We start from the raw sequence: 17,621 nt of genomic DNA, 5'->3' as shown, positions 1-17,621 counted from the left end.
CACACGGTTGTGGTGTGAACCTGCTAGCAGACCGAGATGCCCAATGTTTGCCCCCCAAGCAAAACTTCGAACTGGGAAATTTCCAGCATACTTATTTGACCCCGGCCTTATCCAAGGTCCAAGGGTGTAGGAACTACAAACCAGACAAGACTCATTGCAAAGCCAAGTTGGTGTCAGTAAGGTTGAGCAACTCATGCCCAAGAAGGATTTTGCAACAAGTGCGTACAGGAATTGGCATCCAGCCAGGAGGCGCATCAATCAGGATAGAAGTAGCTGGAAGCTGTATGTGACCTGGTGCTCCAACCCAGACGATGGTTCCAATGGCCTTTTTATTTGGAGGGAGACTTGGGGAAGCTGCAGCTACCACGCAAAGTTAGGGAGGCCTCACCTTAACATAGCTACATTTGATTGCATAACCCACCATGCATGTATTGACTTTGCTAGCTTCAATGCCAAAAAAAAAAGTCACAAATAAACAAGCCCATTTATTGGAAAATTTGTTGATTTCTAGGTGTGAATGTTGACCAAACCTAAGATTCTGCTCAAAAATTCCTTACTGCCACATATAGTCCTGCAACTTTGTGGGACCAATAATGAAATTTAAAAACTTACCATCATGCCACTTGAGGCTTATGCTTACATTTGGATTATAAGAGTCACATCTTTCAAAGGTAAGTGTGGGTAACCAGCCTCTACATGATCCCATCATGCTACCCAAGACTCAGATGTTTACACATTTGCGTTACAAATGTTAATTTTCAAATCAAAGGCTGTGGAGCAGTCTCTCCTTGCTATCACAGACGATACCTTGAAGAATTGATAGAAATTTTTGTGCACATTCTAAATCATCCAGCTTCATGGTTTTCCATTTGGAAGAAACACTCAGACCAGCAAGGAGATCACACATTCTCCATTTTGTGCCTATGAATTCCACCAATTCTTTCTCAATTTGGCACTCTTTCCATAATGAATTCGCAACATGGCTACTGCTGTTTTCAAGGCATCCCAAAGTGGTCAAGCATCTGTTGATTTCACAATCTGCAGGACATGCTATGTTTCCCTCAGAAGCACATGTAACAGGTCCTTCCAAGACCTGGCTCTCTTTACAATTGCCTTGGCATAGACTTGGTTGATTCACTGCTTGCAGCCTCTCAGGACTATGTAGATTTAAAGAGCCTCTTAGAAAAAACAAATCAGGATTGGTTCCAATGCCAGCACCTTCTATTTCATTTCCAAGGTGCAGGGCACCCAGTGATTGACTGAAACCTCCAAGTTCTTCACTGGAAGTGGCTATTGGGAATGTTCTGCTGAGAGCTGCTGCCTTGTTCGATTGTTTAATGGCAACTGAATCAGCTTTCCACAGTTCAACTCTGTTAGCCTTCAGCTTTTTACCAGATCTTAGTATCTTTGAAGGAGTGGCAGAAACGAAGCCTCTAATGTCAGGCTGAAAGTCGATTTGGTGTTCTGCCTCTTTCAACCTCTTCCCAAGCTTTACTTTACTTTGAAATTCTATTCCATACGATTCTTGAGGTTCCCCATCTTCCTGCTGCCCTCTCTCACTCAGAGGTACTCTTTTTGGAAAATTGTTCTTCCGATGATGTGGCCTTCTAGAAACAATGCCAGCAACATTGTTTGCATCAGACTGTTCCACGAGTGAACTGAAAATTTTGCCTAAAACACCACGATTGAGAGTTTGCACTCGAAAAGGAGACTCAGCTTTGACTTGCCTTCCAAGCTTTTCAGTCTTACTTGGACCCACACTGAAACCCTGGTCACAGGATGTTTGCATATGTTGGCTCATGTCTTGAGTGTCAGCTACAGCATACACCTCTTCTGCACAATCCCGAATAGCCTCTGCAGCACCTTTATCTTTGACCACCCCCAAGATTCGGGGTCTACCCCTCTTCCTAAACTTCTGAACAGCATGTACCTTTTCGTTTGTGCAGTCCCCATTAGCCTCTGCAGCGATTTTATTTTTTGCTAAACTTAAAGTTGAGGGCCTGCCCCGGGGTCTACCCCTCTTTCTAAAATTCTGTACAGCATGTGCCTTTTCGTCTGTGCAGTCCCCGTTAGCCTCTGCAGCACTTTTATCTTTGGCTAACCTCAAAGTTGGGGGTCTACCCCGCTTCCTGAACTTCTGCACAGCATATGTATCCTCTTCTACAGAGTCCCTGGTAGCCTCAGAAACACCTTTATCTAATTCTGACCCTAAACTTAGGGGTCTGACCTGCTTGCTGATCTTTTGCAAGGCTTTGACTGTACCTGACATATCCCTCCAGAATTTCCCTCCTCTCAAGCGCCCTGAGCTTCTCAAAAATCGTTGATGTAAAATGCCAAGTTTTTTTACCTCACCTTTTTGGTGTGCTCTGGATCTCTTTCGTATCCTTGACTCTCTCACCGGAGTACTCATGACTTGCAGGGTCCTCATGATTTGCATCCTTTTCTCAACCGGGCAGCTCAACGCATCCAGAGACCTCATGGTCTGAGTAGCTTTTACATCCAAAGGATGGCTACTAAATTTGAGAGCAACAGGATTGTCTCTTGCTGACCTTCCAGAAGCTCCTTGTTGTGCCATCCTAACCTCTTTCTGGAGTTCTGTCAAAAGGCCAGCTCCTTTTTTAATGACAGGAGTAGAAGCATGATCAAATGTTTCATCTAAGAACCTGAGTTTTTTCCTCCAGGCAGAAGCTCCTGAATCTGATTCAGAGCCAATGGCCTTATTAGTGGCACCTTGCATATACAAGGTCACTTCACTGCAACTGATTGGCAGCTTGATACCAGAGCATATAGGAGCAGTCATAGTCTCTTTTGTAAAAGGTGCTGCTGCTTCTTTGTCTGTCCCCTGCATGATACCCCCATTCTCATCTCCACAACAATGCTCGCGACCCTGTTCAGGCCGTGCTCTTATATTTTTAACTGTCTCAGTTACACCAGCACTTTGTCCTGAGCTGCCGGCAGGATCAGAAACAGATTGGCAGTGTAATAATGCATCTGCACTGAGAGGGACAGCAGCTTGAGAAGAATCAAACCCTGTTTGCAGGGCTCCCATGCTTGTGGAGGCGGCTTGCGCAAAGCCACTTGACCCTCCACTTCTTTCTATCAGCACATTTATTGGTACATTAGTGAGTTTTGATTCCAAACTTGCATTACTTACAGGCAAGGATGACGAGCCAACTTTAGAAGGTATGTCCACATCGTTGTGTTTAGATTTGGGCCCAGCAGACACAGTCTTGCAATGTGAAGCTTTTTTGGTATCCACCAAGTGTTCTTGAAACAATTGAAGCCACCTCCTTCCCCTATATGTGGGAGAAACAAGTCCACATGATCTTCCCCTTGAAACTTTAACAGAACCCTTATTCCAACCTGGCAAAGAAACCTTCGCTTTGTTTTTCAGCTGGCCAAGTACAGGAACCAAGCAGGGTGGATAGTTCAAGAAGGGTGCTTTATTTCCATAAGTTGCCTCCCAAAATGAAAGAGTGCAGTTAGATATAGAAGTCTGGGAATGTTGGAATGCTGGTAGTAAGGCAGGGGCTTGAAGAGAAAGGAGATTAGAGTCGAAGGTCAGAGGAGGATGACACTTCTGTAAGCACTCGAGATGACTCTCCCACGCTTTCTGTAGAGCCTGCAAAAGTACGTTTGAAGAGCAGTTTGTATCCTGTTTGCAGGAAATGCCCTCAGAAGACTTCAGCCACTTCGCAAAAGGCCTGGAAAAGTCCTGGACATCACCAAGCAAGACTTCTGTCAGACTTAATGCTTACCTTAACTCTATTATTTTAAGGCTAAAAAGTTACAAATAACAAATTCTCATCAAGTCACCTGCAAGAACATGAGCAGATCATGCTGTGAGTGAAGGCGTGTGACAAACCTTGCTAATTCTTGTAGCACTCTGTTTAAAACCATCAAAAACAATTCAATCAAGTAAATAAATGTGAAAAAATATGGATGAAGTGCTGAAGCATAGATAACAAACAAACAACACCACCACCATGAAGAAACCTTGCCATGCAGTGCAGATGGAAGTCCAGAACTCTTAGCAAGACCAATCATCCCTAGCTGTGGACCATCATATAGATGGAATAATTGTGCAGCATTACACAAAGGCTCTTGATGGTGATTAACAAAAAAACATCTACATAATCTCGGCTGCAGCATTACACAAAGGCTCTTGATGGTGATTAACAAAAAAACATCTACATAATCTCGGCTACAAGAGAACTATGAGGAGGGGCATTAGAAACCCATGCGGCATGCCCCAGCCCCAGCCCCAGCCCATGTTTCAGCTCTCTATAATTAAAAGCCTTACAAGAACTATAAGAAAGACAATCATCTTTGGAAGGTCAGTCATGTGGCTGGGTTTGCCAAACGTCCATGGAGATGCATGAAACAGGAAAGTTGGACAGTCGAACCACAAGTGGCACCAGGCAGCTCTACAGCAAGTGAGAGGAAGCTGTCAGCAAAAGGCTATTCACACGTGCACCCAGATTAACACGGATGCTCTTCAGCTGATTTAGAGCAGCTGCTTCTTGATTCTCATCTGTTGAGCTCTGCTACGCTAAAACAATGGATGTCTGGGCACTTTGTGAGATGGCTGCCCCACTCTGCCTCTAGTTCCTGCTCCTTTGCCTGATGTATGCTCGTATATTCCACCCAAAGTCACAATCAATCACTTTTATGGCCTGTTTACTAGCCCTAGCCCGAAAAGTTGAATCACCCCTTCTCCCCCCCCCCCAAACAAAAAAAACCCTGGACTTTGAAGTTACACTTGTAGATGGGATGGGGGTTTAACAGAACAAACAAAAGAAACAATGCATCCAAAATGCATTCATCATGCATAGTGGTTGTAACAAGACGAAAAAGACAACTACATAATATAGATAGGAAAAACTATCTGAATCTAGAGTGTCAAGGATAACTTGGGCATGCTCCTCCTCTATGAAACCACCTCTTTTCACTTAAATATTAAGACATAAATCAATGGAAAGTTCAGGTTATTTCCCAAACTTAACAAAAAACCAAGTCCAGAAGTGAAGGGCAGACTCGACCATGATGAAGGCTAGCACTAGAGAGAAGTTAGAACACACACATGATAGCTGGTCTGGAAAATGAAACGCTTAAGTTTGAGTTTTATCAGAGGATCTGGAGCTAAATATGACTAGCCAACCATGCACTTCAAGCCTTCCTCAATGAAGAATTCGGCCTCATCTTTTGTATTTGCTAACAAGCAAGCTACAATTCTCAGCTCATTAACTCCTCTCATAGCATGACAGAAAGTGAATCTTCTAGTGTAATACATTTGACAGGCCAGTTCACTTCTCATTCTCTCACCAAAGCAAGGACACTTCAGCACCTTGTACTCACCAAACTTGGACACAAGATAATGCCCATTGCCAACACACAAAAAAGAGCATACCTGGACATAGGATCCTGCCAATACGTCTTCCCAGCTAAAAACCTGTCACATGATAGATCTAGCACCCTGGCAAAATAAACATGGAACATAGTCATTGCACTAGTCACTCAAAAACTGCAAACATACACCTTATAGATATGAAAAGACCAGAATTTTTCACGAAAATTCTAAGAGAGAATGGACTAGCATGCTACAATTGTATCATCCTCTAAAATTAACTATTGAGACACAAATGCAGGCTCTCTAGATGACAACACCAGAAAGGTGGGAAACAAGCCAGAACTAAGATCACATTACTGCCTTATTATGAGGGTTTGCACACCCATAACTTGGACTGGATAAGGTCTAGCAAAAAACCTGGAAGCAAGAGAAACGATGTCCCGAACATTACTTATATCATCTGCTTCCCCCACTGCTGCACCATGAGTAAGGCTAGGTACACCCATGAAGTTTCCTAATCTCTTCTTTCTGTTTATAGCCAGCATTGCAAGGCTTGATATCTCTGTCTGCTTCAACACATTTGTAACGATGACTCCAAGCATCTCAGCTATAAGAAAGCTTTCATTCACAGCACCTTTCTCCTTGTTACCCTCTTGTTGCCATTGTTTTTCAAGCAACTTCAAGATTCTTTGACATAGCCCACTAGCAAAAAAGTTTGGCTGCGAAGAGATCAGAGATGGAATACGCAAGGCACAGTCAAAGAGCTTGACCCATGTAGCAGCTACCAACTGTGAACCACTACCATCCAGAGGAGTTGTGGCATTTGCAGAAGCTTTGCAACTTTTATAACCTTCTGCTACATCATTATAGCCAGGACATGAGGAAGAGACTTCCAGGTAAAGTTGCAGAGGAAAGAGCAAGAAGCTATGGACAACTTGATAGCCTGAATCACCAATACCACCCTCAACAGCCGGTACATTATTTACACTTCCTAGATAACTTGTTGTATGTTCAGCAAAAACCTTCCACATATGAAGTAAGTGAGTATGATTCTGCAAACCAATATCTGCAAGCCTTGCCCGTCTATTTACACTGCCCATTACAAATGTTTCATCAGCTTTTCTTATTGTATCCTGCTTACAAAATACAGCAGAGAGGAGCCAGTCTAACACATGTACAATCCCAAGCAGGTTACCCATAATACCCAGGCCTGCAATTGCGGATACAGCCAGTTTGTCTACTCCCTCCATGAATTTCTCCTTCTCTGCCCCTTCAAAAACTACAGTACAACCAAGTCGAAGCCATGTTGCTAGTACATACACAATAGGTGTAACATCACAAACTCTGGGCTCAGTAACTTCTTGTTTTTCTTTTGCACTCTCAAATCCGCCCAAGGAGCTGCAGGACTGTTCATATTTTTCTTGATTGTCTAGATGTGCAAGAGATAACTTGTAGAAAGATGATGACAGTACAAGAGACCGAAGCTCCATCAGAACTTCAACCGCAGACCACACCACAGAGATTTTCTCTTTGGAGCCTGGTATCAACTCAACCTCACAAGAAAGACCACTCACAAACCTCAGCAATAGATGTACAGACTCAACATGTTGCTTTAAAGGTTTAACGGCACCCTTTCCATCACATTCTACTGCTTTCACCACTAACAGCAACATTCTTAGGGCTCCATTCAAGCTGAGGTCACTCGTACAAGAGTTTTTAAGACCCTTGACACCAAAATTCCAGAGAACCTTCACCAACCTTAGTATAAAATCAAGCCAATCAAGAGACAATGGAGCCCATTCGATAGTTAAACTTCTCTCAACCCCATTTTCAGTGGCTTGACATGTGGGAGTCTTTGGGGATGGAGCCCTACCCTCTATGCCAATAGAAAGAGCTCGAGAGACACAAGAATAGAGCTTACTTTGGACGTTACAAGAAATTAAGTCTTCTAGTGCATTGAGGCAGAGATCCCAAACTGATGGATTACCCTTATCAGGACCAGACTTAAAGATTGCTTCAAATATTGGAGCAACTACAACGGAGGCTATTGATAATTGGTTAATCGCAACTCCAATCTTGTGTGCAAGATAACTCCACGTGCGCCAGCAAGCAAGCCGAACAGATTGATCTCTTTCACCACTCATGAAAGTTATCAAAGGCATCATAAGGAGCTTCAGGCGTTTTAGAGAAGGAGCCGCAAGTGGCTTCTGATATTCAGCAAATGAAGGAGACGGAGTGTCTACCCCTGGTTTAGTACCATTTTCCTGCAGTCCTGATATGACCGGTAACTGCAGTAAGGCATCAATCAAGGCTTCCCAAGCGACCTGCAGCACAAATAGTTCACCTCAATGAGACCTAGTGAGCTGATAGTAGATTCACATATCAGAAGTATTCAAGCACTAAAAAGAGAGAAAGGTAGATCTATGCACATAAAGGTTGAGAATACAAACCAATGAAGCCTTTCGAACTAGAGTGTCATGGCTGGTAAAAGTAATCTCAACTATCTTCAGTAGCTGATTCACCAGCACTCTATTTTCTCCAGCTAGACCTCCAAGAAGCTTGACAAACCACCCCCAAGCACAAACAGAGGGCAGTACTAAGGCCCTTGACCTTACCATCTTTTCCATCTTTGGCAGAAGTGTATCATTTATGTCTACAGCTACAACCTGTGGAGCACCAAAGAAGCAATTGATTGTCAGTCTGAACTATTGTATCACATAAATTTTGCATCTTTTTTTACATATTACTGAGCACACTTGAAAGAGCTGCTTGCCCAGTCGCAGCTGCACAATACAGTCTACATGATTTCTTTTTTTTTCTTCAGAAAAGTGAATTCTTTCTAGTCATACAAAGGGAGATCTCAAGCCAAAAGGCAGGAAGAGCTCAACCAATCGAGGGTATTATGCTGCCATAAAAGCTCCATAGGAGTGGAGGAGAAGAAAATGCCATGGTTCCATTCTCTCATAAATCTGTTGTGTTTTGTTTGTGCAGCTCTAGAAGATCCCTGTAGACAGGCCCAGGTGGCCAAAAGAGTATCAAAGATCTCTCTCCATATATTGCAAATACAATGGGTGTCATAAAACATCTGGTCTTCAAAATATGACACAATGTGATACTAGCCATAATCTCCCAGGTGGTGTCAATTAGTATGTATTGTAACCGGGGCGCGGGGAGGGGGGGGGTATCCTAAAGCAAGCATCTCTGAGCTATGCCCCTATGGACAAGTATAACAAGATCTCCACCTGTTGGTGGGCAACCCACCATGTAGAAACAACCGAAAGAAGTAGGATATCTGGCTCCTCCTGTACGAGTGCCAAAATCTCCTCTGAATGGGCGGTGTAATGTCATACGCCTTCCAATGAGGCCTAAGAGTGGGAACTCTCTGGGTCTACCCAAGCATGAGCAACTTGGCGTTACGCAATGTAGCTGAAAAAAGGTATGTTCCTCATGGATTTAGTCACATCAGTCCATTCCCACTCACCAAGGTCCCAATGTAAATATCTGATAGGGCATCCACCATACAACCATAGGCACCGCAAAGCATGAGTAACCATCATTGGGGAAGGGTCAGTACACCAACGCTTCCCAGAGCGACCCACTACTCACCAAATGAGCCAAGTGTGATCACTACATCACATCTCTCCATCTGCTATTCAAAGTGAATGGAATAGAAAGCAACAGCCTCTTCCTCCTCTAGCTTCAGGAATCCCGAGACTTGAAGGGGCACGCATGTCCTAGAAAAAACCCCAAACCACAAGTGATGATACTCATCCAAAAATGTACCAGTTATCCAATGGTTAGATACAGCTACATCAATTTAAGCACTGTACAACATTTCTCCAAAGGATTAATATAAGCAAATACTCCTACTTGCAAGGGGGGCCTTCAATGGGTAATTGGAACCCAATGGTGTCTCGTCTACTTCTCTTCTATTCTCTTTTCTCTCTGAACTCAATGAATTGGATGCTAAAGATCTCACCACATAAAGGTATAAAGAAGGCCCGGTTATACATTACCACGATAAACCTCAGTGCATGTAACATTGGTACCAGTGTCCGAATCGTGGTCATCCTCGCTGTCGGTGCAAAGGTATCCTCATAGTCAATGCCAAGCCGCTGAGTATAACCCTTAGCCACAAGTCTGGCTTTGTGTTTGTCCACCGACCCATCTGACGTATACTTGGTCTTAAAGACCCACTTGACACCAATGACAGATCGTTTCGATGGCCTCGGTACCAACTCCCAAGTGTTATTCTTCTCAATAGCCATCCAGTTCCACCCACATGGCTTTCCTCAAAGTATCCTGTGCAAGGGCTTCCTTGACGGAAGTGGGGTCTTTGTCCCGCATGATACGAGACATCAAAGCATAGTTTACCTGTAAAAGCTCTGTTGAATGGCTTTTATCACGAACTTTGCGATCTTCGAGGTCCGTCCTCTGTGGTCCATTCCGAGGGAAGCTCCGTGACACCTGACTCCCAAAGGGTGTCCACCAACCACTTGGGTACTTGAACAGAACGCGAAGCCTCTTGCTATTGCGGGGGCTCATCTCTAGCAACGAGCTCAACCTCCTCAACTAACTGAGGCTGTCCAACTGGCACAATAGACTGGGAATCATCATCAGAATCTTCTGGGTCTCCAAGAAGTGGCAGCTCATCCACAATGGAAACCGGAACATGCTCATCAAAGACCACATCCCTGCTGACAACAACCTCGTTCCTCTCTAGATCATACAACCTGTATCCCTTGGAAAGAGAGTTATAACCCACAAAGACAAGCTTTTGAAACTTTGAGTCGAGCTTCATACAAAGATGGCCGAGCCATCATTACGGAGAGGAGGCCCACTTGACGGTGTGCGGCCTATGAGACCTTGCGATTCACGGTGTGGAATTGCAACGGAGCCCTTAGAACAGATGCATGATACTTTGAGGATACTTTCAAACACAATAATATTGCTATGTATACGAAGACCATCAGTGCACAAACAAGAGGCTTCCTGACATGCGGGGTTATAGATGGGAATCCCTCAACCACACAGTGGGAGGTACCAGAGGATCTGGAGGAGTGGCAATACATTTTAGGGAGGAGCTTCGTGACAAAATGCATGTGGTGCATAGAGATGCAGATGCGAGGTACATGTGGGTCCGAATATGCAGAGGGGGGCTCCGCGAGCTATATGTGGCGGTATGCTACTTTCCCCCAGCCCACTCCAAGTTTGCACCATCAAGAGAGTCGCCCTACACACCACTATATGATGATATCATGAGGTTTGCCAACATGGGAGACATATTACTATTGGGAGACTTTAGGAAACTGGACCTTTTATTGGCATTTATATATTTTTTCTCCTTTTATGGGTCGTGGGCTGCTGTCGTCCACTTCATCATGCAGTCGGCCAGCTTCTAGCCTCCCTCATCACACTTATATTATCCAATCCCTGCACACTATCACCCATCTGCTGGCTATTGCCATTGTAAAAGCATCTTGCTATTAAACAAATTGATCTTGTGAACAATTGCACTCTCTCTCTTTCTTTGTCTATGCTTCCTTCCGCCCGTAGATACTCCAACATGCTTTCAGAAGACTAGATCCCGGCTGCCCTCATCTGCGTTTTGATCCCCTCCTCTCTATAATCCCTAGCACCACATGAGAGCTGTCCCAACACAATCAATGGATTCCTCGTTATTCCTCTTCATTACACTTTAAAGAGCTACGTCCCCTTGCTCAAGCAAAGCCACTCGCAACAAGACCAGGGATGGTAGGAATCTTATCAATGGCATCAACTCAAACATTCCCCGAGAGTGACAGATCCCTATAGATTTGCCTCTGCCCCCTATTTGGGTGGCGATCTTCTCCCAACACAGCATCCCATTGGCAGCATCAAAGAGAGTAACCTTACTCTTTCTTTTGTGATCAGCAGCCATGGTTGTCAGCAACATACAAGGGCCCTTTATGAGAAGGATTTGACGCACCCCAAACGAAGGGTGTGGATAGTAAGCTTTCACGACCACAAATGCTCTCCAAGTCACAGACGACCCCATCTCCCCCACCCCCCACTTCTTCTTCTCCTACTTTGGGAAGGAGCACTTTTCGGCCAAGGACATTCACACCCTTCCTTTGACTGGTTGCCCACATCAGTCTTACGATGGCCACCTAGCTCACAATCACCCTTTGCCTACCTCCTGCAGCCAGGTGGCACCCCCAGGAGACCCAACGACATTACCTTGCCTAAAGACACAACAGGTGTGGCAGATCTTGCACTTGTTCAATAGCAGACCCAGAAACCTTATGAGTTGTCACTTGGGTGACTGGATCTAACACTCCTCTATGAGGACAGCGACAAACCAGCGAACATCACGCACCTCAGCTCACTCACCTTCGGATCACCCCTATCACCGTCACCACAGCCCCAGTGGCACTTAGTACACCCCAGAACCAACATTCCAATGCAGGGAGCTCATCGGTAGCATGGCAACCTTGCACATCTGGCGGGCACAATGCAGTGTGGCCATCAAGGCACAGTCAATACGCCAGCAAAGCCCATCCGCTATTACACTGACCTAGTTCACACCCTCTGAGGGCGATCGGAGAGCCTGGTAGGTGATTCATGGAGCATGCAGCAGCGCCAACCTTCTAATAATACCCTTTTAATCTCAGCATGACCAATCCTTGCCAACCTTGCTATAAACATCTTACAAAAGCTAGCACATGAGTATAATGTTTTTTCTACAATCACTAAACCAGCTTGTACAAAATTGAGAAAATCGTGATAATTTGGTTTCACACCTTTGAAAGAGCGAGCTGTGGTGGCAGCAAAGTTGATTCCAAATCTTTCAAACTCTGTTCTGCCATGTCTCGGTCCTTTCTGTCAGCAGAGAGTAACCTTCTATACACAGCAGGTGCCCAGAGTGATGATGTTTTCCTGAAATCTGGAACTTTTTGTGCCACTTTTACTAAAGCCTGATGCACAAAAGCAAAATCTTAAATTTTAACTCTTCCATTTATCCCACAAGCAACATTTAGTGACATTTGTAATGATAGAAGTCATTGCCTGTAGAGCATCATATGTTACAGCCTTTGAACTCATGGGGTTGTCAATTGCATGCACTAAAGCTTGCGATATTAACTCCATGTGGGTTTCAACTGATTGTGGCCGAAGTTCCTGAATCCCCAAACACCAAACAGCCAGGCTACAAAGCGCCTAAAGACAAAATCAAAAGAAAATCTGAGAATATATCTATAAAACCTTGGAGCAAGAACACAACGCAGACAAATGCACATTTGCATACTTTCTTGTCCGTTGAAGTGATAAGTTGGCAAAGAGAGCGCAAAATTGCTGAAGCACTTTCATCTAAAGAAAAGACCAATCAGAATACAGAATGTAAGGCCAAGAAATTAAATAAACTGGATCCCTCACAATACACTCACGAATCAAGCTAGTGAGAAATAAGTCAATATGAATGCTAAAGGTAAAGCTGTTCACCAGAAATTCCGGCTACAATCTTCTCATGGTGCACAACATAGCCAAGGGATCTCAAGGCCAAAGAAGCACTGCATAAAATCATACAATCACTTCAAAAATCTTCAACATGTAAAAAAACACCGATAAACAAGACGCACGAAAAAATCCACATGCTGGCACTGTGGGTACAGCAGCATCGCCAGCACTGTGGGGCCTGGGCACAAGAGCAACATCATTTCTCCACTATGGTGATTGGTCCAAACTGTAAACTTCTGCTCTTTTTTATCTTATACAAAAAGAGCAAACTGATGCGATCACCACTGCTGCCCGCAGTGCCAATAAGCTAAAGTGAATGGTGTTCGAGTAATAACTTAGAAAGCAAGAATGCAAGTGTTCACTTTTCAAGCAAGGAACATAGAGTTAAAATATGTACACCTCACGAAGCCCAACAGTCTATCTGCAGAATTAACCCTAGCAAATTTGCTGGGTTTTTCCTTCAGTTAGCAAAAGATATGTACATCAAGCTAAAGTCCAAACAAAGACCTTCACCAGACAGCACACTGTAATGAAGCACAAATACACAAATGGAAGGGCAGGAGAGAAAAAGGAAGGGGGGGAGGGGAGTTTATCTCTGTGGCTAGCCACCGCAAAGGGAGACTACATCAGAAGGATGATGAGATAGGCAATACCGGCAGCTGATAATACCCCAAAAAAAAAACGTCTCAACCTCTTATCACAAAGCAATCTAGTGTCAAAGTCCTAAAGGATGCTCCAGAGTTGTTCCAGCTTCTGAAGAGACCAGAAATGATGAAGACTCTCCCTCACAAAGCATTGGAAGTGCTGAAGTCTCCCTAATTCAACTTGTTAAGATTCATACGGATGACAACCCGGCTGATCTGTTGACAAAGAGTTTGCCTCCAGAGCGGTTTGCTCATTGCAGACACTTGATGGGCATTGGATGAGGCCAGTTTCAGCCTTGATATGGCCTTGTATATTATTATGTACATGTTGATTTTTTCTTTTCCTTCATTTAAGGACACTTTGCCTTTAAGTGGGAGGTTGTTGGGGTAAAGGCATTATGCCCACCCTTATAATGTGTACAAGTCCATAAGTTATAGTACATAGTACACTTAGTACTTCTAATATACTAAGTGCACTATGTGTACTAGTGCAATATACATGTGTGATAGGGGAGTCACACACTCAATGCTTGAGTTGACTTATCCCCACATATGTCTCTCTCTCTCTCCTTCTTCTCTCTGTGTATGTCTCCCACATGAATAACCCTAATTAACTCTCCCATTCAAAAACAACATTGGTAAGCAATTCAAGATGGCCATATTAGTTATATATGACATATCAGTTTAAGCTTGTAACTATTTCTTTTTTTTTCCCCCAAAGAATAGATCCTTCCATTTGTTACCAAAACGCAACCGAAACGGCTAAGTGTATGACCCAGTCTGAAACATTGGAGACAAGAAAAAAAAGATGGGTACAAAGAGGCTCTTTCTTGCTGGCTGGTCACTCTCGAAGGAAGGCTATCTCATACAATTGGGGGGGGCGGAGGGGTACAGCCAAACAGGTGGCTTGTAACGTCAAGTCACCTCCCTGTCTCACGCTGACGAAAGGACCACTACTCCAGATCCGCAGAAAAGCCTTTTGGCATTTCTGCATACGCTTGGAGCCTCCTTACAGCTTCTCCCACTGGCCACGGAGGGTGTGAATGATGTCCGTCCAAATGCTATGGATGGACTCCATTGGTAGTGTGGTAGTGCCCTCTATGGCCTTGCTGCAACGAGCACACCAAATGTGCCATGCTGCAATGCTACTAGCATGTGGCCATTGGAAAGGGTAATCAACAAGGGCAAACCAGAGGCTGACGGGGTCTCTCCTCATCCAAGACTTGTTGGAACTCACACTCACACATAGTAGGGTTTCCTACAGATTAGGGTTAGCTACAAAAATAAGCAGCTCACACAAAAAGAGAGAGAGGAAGAGAGAGCAAGACCCAAAGTGTGGTAATCACTAATGCAAGTCAACACTTGCATGTGAGTCACATCCATATAATATAGAAGTACAAAAGTTACATGGATAGATTGTCCTTTCACACTTGATATCCAAGGGGGAAAACCACATGGGAAAAAAGCGCCCTTGGTTAAGCCTTGTTCACACGTAGCACTACTATAAGTGAGCATATGCCTACAAATCCCCCCTATAGTGAAAGTGTGAACTTGTACAAGGTAGCAAATTACTCTCTGTATGAGAGTAAGCCCAAAGCTTTGCGGAACCTTCAAGCTTTCACCCAAGATGTGTTATGTTGAAACAAGAGCCTTGGCTCCCCTTTTTATACAAGTTTAGGAGAAACCCTTAGAGAAAAAAAACTAATACAAGAGCTTTTGATTTTATTAAACTCTTCTTCGAATAGCTTTTCCCTCTCTCTTCTTTTTTTTTATAAAAAAAATACATGGCGATTTGTGTTTGATTCCACGCTATTTCTCTCTCTTCACGATTTGCAAACCGATGCTTTTGCTTTTTGGGGATTCGCCAATTCGCCGTTTTGTACTGCAATCGGCCGCCTTTGCTATATCAGCCACTTCACGTGCGCCTGCTTGCCATCAAGCTTCGCCTACAATCCAAGTCGCCTCTCCCACGTCAGCCATGCATGCTGCGCTCGCTACAATCAAGTGCCACGTGGCAACACCACATCACCTAGACGACTGCTGCAGGGTTTCTTACCCAACTGCCCCCAAAAGAAAAGGAGTTCTTAGCTACTATACCTGCAACACAATAAGAGAGAGATACCCAAAACACATACATATAGATGTACAAACATATGACGATGCATACACATGTACATACAAATGGGCATGTAATAACATGTACTCACACACACTAAACATGTATTTGTATTCTCACCCGTGTAAAACATGATTACAATGCTTATGATAGAGGTAAAATACTCAGTCCTGTAACACGTATGATCTACACATAATACAGTGCGGCCATTAGAAGCATAAACCAAGTGCTGAAATACATCTTTGCATGAAGTGATATGGCTCGAAGCACCACTATCAAAATACCATGATACATCCTGTCTATCAGATGCAATGTAAGACATATCATTGTCTGAAGCACTTGGTGTGTCACTAGTGCATGTGACCAAAAAAGTGTACTCTTCTTGAATTACATTAGCCGATTGCTCTACTTTGTCATCAGAAGAGTCTGCTATTGCATTGCTTGCATCTTTCTTTTTCTCTTTTGCAATCCGCTTTCTACATTCATTGATGTAGTGGCCAGGCTTATGGCAATAGTGACATTTGTCCTTCTTTTTAGGCTTGTTTGCATCCCCTTTGCCAGACATTTCACCACCAAAAGAGGACTCTCCATGACTAGCCTTACTAGATTGGTGTCCCCCATGCTTAAAGCTCTTTGCTTTACCCTTATCCTTGGCTGTAAATGCCTTGTCTCCCAACCTCTCTATGAGAGGAGGTGTTGATCCCGTCACTTTTTGAGCCATGTAGACAAAATACACTTGCAAGCAAACAAAGCACCAATGTGCACTACCAAGCAACCAAATGTCCTATGCAAATTTTTACCTACATCTTGCGACAAGTATAAACCTGTACCAAATTATCCAAATACACTTAATGTGTATACATATGTGATAAATCGCTGCTGTAATCTCCTCTTACATGCTCCAAACTGAAAAGCCCCAATTTTTATGCATTGCAATTGCTTCAATGTGGCGGGCCGAAGGGTGGCCAGGTACAAAAGGAGGTGCAAGGGGGCGAAAGTCGACTCGTTGGAAAGAGGTGTAAGAGACGGCCTGTGCTGAAACATGGCAAGGTCGGATGACAGATGGCAACGAGGGTGACCAACAATCGGGTCAAAGCCGACGTCAACGAGCCACAAACCAAGACCAACGGACGACAAGTAGCTGTCAAAACACGAAAGATCGTCTACACGACGGACGACGAGGAGCTATCGAAACAAGAGACCCCACAAATTGGCGATTTATGTCGGATGCCACATAAATAGGTGTGGCAGAGCTCTGCCCGCCTGTGCTTGCTATAGAAAGAGGTCCAACTGCAAGCTGGGTGGTGGTGGTGCGCTAAACAATAGCACCACCCAAAACGGAGGACACAAGACTGTTGGGTGGCAGAGCAAGAACAACCGTTGGATGAAACTAACTGGCACTGTCGAACAAGAATTGTTGAGCGCCAAAATTGTGTGGACAAAGGCTACCAAACAACGACAGAAGTCCAGTGGCGTGCAAGAGCAAGAAAGCTCTGATACCAAATGTTGAAACTCACACACGGATTACGGCTAGCTCCAAAAACAAGAAGCTCACACAAAAAGAGATGAGGGAGAGAGAGCAAGACCCAAAGTGTGTGGTGATCACTAATGCAAGTCGACACTTACATGTGAGTCACATCCATATAATATAGAAGTACAAAAGCTATATGGATAGAGTGTCTTTCACACTTAATATCCAAGGGAAAAAACCACATGGAAAAAAAGTGCCCTTGGTTAAGCCATGTTCACACGTAGCACTACTATAAGTGAGCATATGCCGACAAGACTGGGAAAGACTTGTTACATGCACGCAAGCTTTGTGTCTTGTTTCAACCCTAAGCACCTTTCATAGAAACATCTTGATGTAAAAATGCAAAGAAGAGATGGAGAGAAGAGAGAGATGGCTGTGTATTTCAATATATTCATATGTGTAAAAAAGATTACAACATCTTGGCCTTTGGCCTTCCCAAAACACCTAATCCTAGACTTGCCCCATGTGAGGAGTCAGATGACGACC

The 17,621-nt window shown here is 44.0% G+C and overlaps 1 protein-coding gene across 1 annotated transcript in view; it reads right to left on the bottom strand.

Annotated features, from left to right (window-relative positions):
- Positions 1 to 594: 594 nt before the first annotated feature.
- Positions 595 to 17,621, bottom strand: part of LOC147634735 (uncharacterized) — a 40,047-nt gene continuing 23,020 nt past the window's right edge. Inside the window, exons 2-10 of the mRNA XM_086803905.1 lie at positions 12,830 to 12,897; positions 12,636 to 12,697; positions 12,398 to 12,547; positions 12,133 to 12,306; positions 7,801 to 8,016; positions 5,768 to 7,674; positions 5,411 to 5,476; positions 3,817 to 3,886; positions 595 to 3,715 (exon numbers count right to left, since the gene is read on the bottom strand). Coding sequence (XP_086660031.1) covers positions 764 to 3,715; positions 3,817 to 3,886; positions 5,411 to 5,476; positions 5,768 to 7,674; positions 7,801 to 8,016; positions 12,133 to 12,306; positions 12,398 to 12,547; positions 12,636 to 12,697; positions 12,830 to 12,897 — 5,665 coding nt within the window. The 3' untranslated portion in view covers positions 595 to 763. The remainder of the gene's footprint in view (positions 3,716 to 3,816; positions 3,887 to 5,410; positions 5,477 to 5,767; positions 7,675 to 7,800; positions 8,017 to 12,132; positions 12,307 to 12,397; positions 12,548 to 12,635; positions 12,698 to 12,829; positions 12,898 to 17,621) is intronic.

Source organism: Cibotium barometz, chromosome 10 (assembly GCF_041138505.1).
Source record: "Cibotium barometz isolate CiBa-2024 chromosome 10, ASM4113850v1, whole genome shotgun sequence".
Lineage (NCBI taxonomy): Eukaryota > Viridiplantae > Streptophyta > Polypodiopsida > Cyatheales > Cibotiaceae > Cibotium > Cibotium barometz.
The sequence above is the reverse complement of the archived record's forward strand: the minus strand, read 5'-3'. Positions and strand labels throughout refer to the sequence as shown.